The sequence below is a fragment of the Oryza sativa genome, chromosome 3, assembly GCF_034140825.1.
Source record: "Oryza sativa Japonica Group chromosome 3, ASM3414082v1".
Lineage (NCBI taxonomy): Eukaryota > Viridiplantae > Streptophyta > Magnoliopsida > Poales > Poaceae > Oryza > Oryza sativa.
Genome location: NC_089037.1, coordinates 27451840 through 27459442, shown reverse-complemented (window position 1 = coordinate 27459442; position 7603 = coordinate 27451840). Strand labels below are relative to the sequence as shown.

The following is a 7603-nucleotide window of genomic DNA, read 5'->3' as shown; positions in this document are numbered from 1 at the left end:
ACTCCTCATTTAACGAGAGACATCCAAGCCATTTTCATTCGTACTAATTTCTCTTTCAAATGCTATAATTTCAAATTTTTTTGTACGACAGAAAGTAATATACTAATATATTAGGGTGGGGATGGATTTCAGTTGTGGGACAGAAGAAATAATATTTTTTTCCCTTCAGGAACAGCAATTCCCTACTCCACAACAACTATTGTTCCCTTCCATTATTGGCCCCCTTTTCTCATCCGCATTACTGGCCGGCCACTGTATCTAGATTTTAAGTTCAAACCACACCCTCTCTCTCTATCTCTCTCTCTCTCTCTCTCTCCTCTCTCTCCCCTTCTCTCTCACACACACTCTGATCCAGGATTGGAAGACAATCCTATAGACGACTAGATTAGTGCCCCTTCTTCCCCTCCTTGCTCCCTTTAATCCCCCTCACTAGTAGATAATTTGGGATATTGTGATTAGCTTGGAGATAAGTACACCCATGGAGCAGCAGCTTCCTCTTCTTGCACCTGACTCTAAGGCTGCCACGTCGTCCCCCTTGTGCCTCACCTTGGACAACCCAACCTCCACATCCACCTCGCCGGCGGTGCCGTCGTCGGCGCCGCCGCCGGCAGCCGCCTTGGAACCTTCTAGACAATCTTTCCATGAGAGGGAAACGGATGCAATCAAAGCCAAGATCATGTCGCACCCCCTCTACCCGGCTCTCCTCAGAGCCTTCATAGATTGCCAGAAGGTAAACTATATATACTGAATTCCTCACATCCTAAGCACACACATGCATGTGATTAATATAATTCATGGCAATTGTTGCCTCTCTTTCAAATTCTTTTTTCTTCCCATCTTCTTTTTGAATTTATGTGTGTGTGGAACTGGTTTTGATTTTGTGAAACCTAAGGTCGGAGCTCCGCCGGAGGTCGTCGGCCGGCTTTCCGCCCTCGCCGGCGAGCTCGACTCGCGTGCAGAAGACAGGTACCTTCAAGGGCAGTCGTCAGACCCGGAGCTCGACGAGTTTATGGTAATAATAAGAAGATGAAGATCTCTGCATGCTCTCAATTGTCAAATATAGCCAGTTATAGAGTTCTCCCGAACAAAATACTACAAAATTCACCATTAATTAGTACTGTTTAATTTACAACTAACGCCTTATTTCACAAGAAGAAGGGGGGGTTAAATTTGCGCATATATTCGTGAGCAGGAAACCTACATTGATATGCTGGTGAGCTACAGGCAGGAGCTGACAAGACCAATTCAAGAGGCCGACCAGTTCTTCAGAAACATGGAGGCACAGATCGACTCGTTTACACTAGGTGATTATGCTTGCACTTGAACAGTTTTTCTCTTTCTCTTTTCTTTTCTTTTCTTTTCTTTTCTTTTCCTTTTTCTTTTCAGAGATGTGCAGTTTCTGAAAAGGATATATCCTGTTGCTGAGCAGGCATCCTAGTACATGTTTATTTGTTTGTTTCAGAAAACGAACACGCTATATATAGTGCTGCCTATGTAGCGTGCCGTGTGACCTGTTATCTGCGCACATATTTTGAAGTGGTTTTCAAAGCAAAAAAGGAACAAAATGCTTGTTTTGAAACCGCGATTCAGGTGGGCTATGAAATAATAAAGTGAACAGTTATGCGCCATTTATGATGTTTAAAACGATCTTATCCCTTGATAAATTCAGAGCGATGTAGAATGGTTAATTAATGTGAAGACATATAAGCCACTCAGGCATATGCATCTTTTTGTCATAGAACTGCTTAGCAAATTATGCTAGCTAGGGCATTTTGTTTGGACATTTGGAACGAAGAGAGTTCAGAGAATCATATCCCAGAGCAACCATTTCCTATAAGTAATATAAATAGTCTTTTCTCCAATGAATCGATGTCGCATGAAATTATTGAGCATATATACATAGTCCCCCTTTTGCAAGCCAATTAATTAAGAGATCTCCGAAGAGAAACGCACGTTCTAATTTTCTTGAACCGCTTGCATGCATGAATGCCTAGACGTACGGCTCCTCTCTAGAACTCCCGCCACAAATATAACCCCTTTTGCTCCAAAAAAAAGAGTCTGAATTCTGAAATGATCGCATCCCCTTTTAATTAATTTACTTGCTGCTTTCTCTGGCTCGCATGTGGATCAGTTCCCAGGAAATGGGTCCAACCGATGCTGCAGTCATGCACAGTATCACCCTGACGATTCTTGCAACAACTCCAGCTATTTCTCTGTGAATTAGCAGCAGCATACCTGCAGTGTATCTGCAGCTGGGTTGGGAGCCCCAGCTGATAAAGAAAAAGAAGTCCTAGGAAAACATCTGCAGAGAAAGAGAGAGAAAAGTAAATTAATTAAGGACGACACATCCATCACGAGTTCACTGCCTAGCTCTGGACTCATGTCATGCATGCGTTTCATTAATCTCCAAATTAATGAGTGATCTGTGCATGCGTTTACAAATTAATATACATGGATATGATGCATGCATATATGCATAGCCGGCCATATGTACATTGGTCATCAGCGCACACACACAGACACACACAATATATGATAAGTATATGCAGCCATGAGAGATAGTATTCAGAGATAGATCGACGTACGAGCTAGCACTGTGCACGTTGCCGGGCAGTGCAGTGCAGGCCGGCGTGGCTGATATCTGTCTCTGCACTGATCATGGCATGTGAATCCCTGATTGAGATGTTCGCTGCCCGTGCTCTCGTGTTGTCTGGCCGGCTCCGACCGTTCATTAGCCTAGCTTTGCGTGTGATTACTATTGGATCGCATTTGATAAGCCTGTTGCATATTGCAGGCTGGTGTGGGGAGCCACACTGACTCAGCTCTCTTTGGATTGTTTATATATGTACTAGTGTTCAGTACTCCTAATAGGGTGGTAATGACATGCAAGTTATAGGCTTATATATATATAGTATGTACTAGCAGTAATTGGATGGTAATGGCATGCAGTTCTGCTATATATATATTGCTTATAGACTTATTTGGCATTCAGAAAAGGATTTTAATTTATGGGGAAAACGCCGTAAACAGAAATGAAGTTGCTATAAAGCTAGTTAATGCTTTTATTTGCATGTACAGTGATCATGCGCATGCATATTTTTCAAGATCAGTTAAACCTTACAGTACTCCTCTGAGGCTCTAACAGCTAGCTAGGGCTTCCCAAAATCAACATTACACCCTAGCTGATGATCATTCTCGAAAAGATTACATATACCGTGGAGACCATACCTCCAAAATATTGCACACATCTAGCTAGCAGTTTTTATGTTTTGTCAAAAAAAAAAGCTTGCTAATGTGGCATTGCAAATAATTAGATAATGTTAATTAATGTACAAGCTAGTAATGCATATATGCGACAAAGAAAGATGCATGTAGAAGCACAGGTAATGTATATTACAGATCAAAGTTCAGATACTATATCTGACATATTAATTACGTTGTTAGGGCATATACTTATGTGTAGTGAAAACAGTATTCACTTGAAAACATATGAAAAACCAATTATTTTAAGCACAAAATCCATAACGCTGTAAACTTGAGTACATAATTAATCTATAGCATACACTAACTTAAAATTCAAGTCTACACTTAAAACTAGTTATAGGAGAAGAGAAAAGAAATTTATGTGATTAGTACATTTGTCATTTTTATGATCCTTTTAAGTTATATTATGTTAGTAAATTCCCCTTAGGGCTTGTTTGGTTAATCCCCATGAGGAAGGGATTAGAGAGAATTTATTCCACATCTACTGTGGCATGGAATTTTTCCCCCTCAATCCCCTCCAAACCGAACAAGGTCTTACTGTTTCCGTAAACACTGGTAGAATTTGAGCTCTAAGTTTGCAATAAAGGATGGTTGCTAAATTAAGAACTAATTTCAATAAAGGATGGTTTCCATTAAAAATTTATTTCATGTTCATATATTTTGTGTTCATTTTATATAGTTAGACATGCATCTAGGGGGTCACCATATATACCAATTGCATGTCCATTAAATGATATACTAGAAATTCTATGTTGAAAACAAACTTCAAGTATGATTTGATGTGCTTAATTATTTATCCACCCATGCTTGCCCTCATCGCAAGAAGGAGATTTTTTATCCCACAAGAGTATGTCCCTTCTTTTTTGTGCTATAAAAAAAAGTTGAGAATATAGATCAATATGTAATATTTCACTTCACAAATATAAACGTTTGAATTTGACTAATACAAGCTGAGGAAAAACAAATTGAATGTGAATAGTTCTTATGCAGTTATGTTCTAGCTAGAGTTCAGTTTTTTTTTTGCAACTTGTACTCCGTCTATTTTATATTATAAGTTGTTTTCATATATTTTTTTCAAACCTTTTTAAGTTTCACTAAATTTATAGAAAAAAAATAGCCACATCTAAAACACCAAATTAGTTTCGTTAAATCTAGCATTGAATATAAATTGGTAATATATTTGTTTTGTGTTAGAAATGCTATTATATTTTCTATAAACTTGGTCAGACTTAAATAAGTTTAACTAGAAAAAAGTCAAAATTACTTATAATATAAAATGGAAGGAGTATATATGTCGAATTCAAACTTACATGTTTTTACATTATCAATATTTTTATACCTAATTAAATAACCAGCAAGAAACGCGACCGATATATATCAAAAAGATTTCCCCCTGATCGCAAAAACATTACGTGCAGATGACAACGGCTCAGAAGGTGGCAATTCCTCCGAAGACGAGCAAGAGGCCGGCGGCGGCGACATGGCGTCGGCCGGCTTGCCGGAGATCACCAGCCCCTGCGCGGAGGACAAGGAGCTGAAGAGCCACCTCCTGAACAAGTACAGCGGCTACCTGAGCAGCCTATGGAGGGAGCTCTCCAAGAAGAAGAAGAAAGGCAAGCTGCCCCGGGACGCTCGCCAGAAGCTCCTCCACTGGTGGCAGCTTCACTACCGATGGCCCTACCCATCGGTACGACGATCTTGCTTAATTTTGATCTGTGTAAGAAGAAGAAGATGGCTGATCGATTGCAGTTGCTGTGGCGGTGCAGGAGCTGGAGAAGGCGGCGCTGGCGGAGTCGACGGGGCTGGACGCGAAGCAGATCAACAACTGGTTCATCAACCAGCGGAAGCGCCACTGGAAGCCGACGCCGCCGGCCATGGAGTACAGGTCGTTGCAGCCCGCAGGCGCCGCCAGCTACGGCGGCGCTAGCGCCGGCGCTTCCACGAGCGGCGGCGGCTCCGCCGTCGTCCGCGGCATGGAAGGGCAGCACTTCACCGGAGGGGGCGCCTACCCCCGCGGTGACCCGTGATCGATCGATGGCCCGCATTCATGTTTCATTGATCAGTACATGGTGTGGGTTTGGTGTGCTCATAATGTAGTATAACGATTTGGTCACATACATATATACTCCCTCCGATCCCGGAAAAAACCAACCTAGAAGAGAGAACAAGACATTTCCTAATACAACGAATACAAATAGTTGTCCAGATTTATTGTATGCCTCGTCTACTCCTAGGTTGGTTTTTTTTGGAACAAAAAGAGTATGCTGCATATATATACACATATACAAATAGATGCATCTAGCTAATGCCAGAGTTTAATTAGTTATAAGGGATGGTGTAACAATCAAAATGTTTCACTTGCTAACGCACATATATATGATTCAGTCATATATATATTATCCACTATGCATGGTAATGGTATACGCATCTATAAATTATATACAGATTTTTTGTGCCGTTGTAATTGATACACTTAATTTCTAACAGTTTATGTGTGTTATAATCCATTAATGTTATGTCAGAGCAGAGACTTGTGATGGTGTTTTATCTGTTTTTGTTTGTTCATGTGTAGGGTATGTGCGAATATTGGTTATGTTCTTCAGAGAAAACACTTCTATTGTAGTGGGGTGCCAATGCAACAGCGCCAAAAGTCTGACCTTTATCGGCGAAGTTGTCTCCGATGATATTATGACCTGTTTGGATCTAGTGACTAAATTTTATTCCCTATCACATCGGATGTTTGACACTAATTAGAAGTAATAAATGCAAACTAATGACAAAACTCATTCCATAACCCTGGACTAATTCGCGAGATGAATCTATTGAGCCTATTAATCCATGATTAGCCTATGTGATGCTACAGTAAACCTGTGCTAATTATAGATAAATTAGGCTTAAAAATTTTGTCTTGTGAATTAGCTCTCATTTATATAATTAGTTTTATTATTAATCTACGTTTAGTACTTTTAATGTCCAAACATCCGATATGACAGGGACTAAGATTTAGTCCCTGGATCCAAACAGCAACTATGCTAGAACCGATTATTTCGGCAACCTCAAGGTGTGTAAGGAAAAAGTTTATTCATGCATATATACGCAATGAAAATGTTTATTCTAAAACCCCAAAGTTCCATGAAGCTTTAAAAATCAACCACATGAACTTCATTTTTTTTTAAGAAACACACTACAAACACAGGTGGTCAATGGGTGTACACATGAAGTAGGATTTTATATGATGCCGCAAGAAATTATAGATAGAGGACAGTAAGGCCCCATTTGAAACTAAGGATTTTTGGATCAAGGAATTTTTTTAGATTCAAATCCTATAGAAATTTTCTATTTAGCCCTTTAAATAAAGGGTTGAAGCTTTTCCAAATCATATATAAGAAATTCCTAATGAATGGTTCAATTCATAAAGATTTTGGAGAGAAGTTAAATAGAACTCTAACATCTTGAACAATTTTCTCTGAGTTTATCTTTCTCATTCGATTCCTACATTCTTCGTGCAGTCTATTCAAACGATTATGCTTGTTTTTTTTCTTTATTTTGCAATCATCTATTTTACAATTGCATTATTCATGTCAAAATTATTTGTTTCTTCATATTCATTCATTCCCCCAATTATGTATTTCAAATAAGCCCTAAGATGGTGTCTTTGTATCATTGTATGGGCATAGCTCAAACACAAACTAGAAAGCTAAACATTACATATTGGGGTCTTGGGGATGGAATTATCAACACGTTTTTTAAGAAATATATATGACCAAAGAAGTAAGAGGAGATTAGAAGGATAGGGTAATATTTACTGTTGGTCCATTCATAGGCATTATACATTGACACATTAATTGTGATCCATATAAGTTATGTTTATGTGCCATAAATGAAGATGGATAACTTTATATAAAATTCACCATGGGGACTGCCCTAACTAGGCATTATTCAATTCCAAACCATCAAAACCACAAACTATTACACTTTTAAACGTTTATATGGCTGTTTTAATTAGCTGACATGGCGATCTAGGAAAGAGGCTACAATTTTTTTTGACTTAAAATTAATAAATAGCTTCAGAATTTGTTGTAAAACCATCCCTTGCTTTCTCAAGTTATTGTAACCTTTTTTTTTGTGTGAACTAACTATACAAAAACTTGACAATAGAAAACACTTTCGAAATAAAAGCATGAATTTACAAGAAAAAAATTATTTTGCTTCAAATTAATTTTATGTAGGTTTTAAGTACTCCCGTATGCAAGTGCAAATTAAAATTTTTTTTTGAAGCCAAAAGAAGAATTTACAATTATATCTTCAGCAATAACACACAGCAATACACACCACACAA

The 7603-nt window shown here is 38.7% G+C and overlaps 1 protein-coding gene across 1 annotated transcript; it reads left to right on the top strand.

Moving 5' to 3' along the window:
• Positions 1-253: 253 nt before the first annotated feature.
• Positions 254-5708, top strand: LOC4333698 (homeobox protein knotted-1-like 4). Its single transcript, NM_001418404.1, has 5 exons — positions 254-730; positions 893-1012; positions 1193-1304; positions 4683-4951; positions 5031-5708. Exons 1-5 carry the CDS (start codon positions 479-481, stop codon positions 5289-5291), a joined length of 1014 nt encoding a protein of 337 aa, NP_001405333.1. The 5' UTR covers positions 254-478; the 3' UTR covers positions 5292-5708.
• Positions 5709-7603: the final 1895 nt, after the last annotated feature.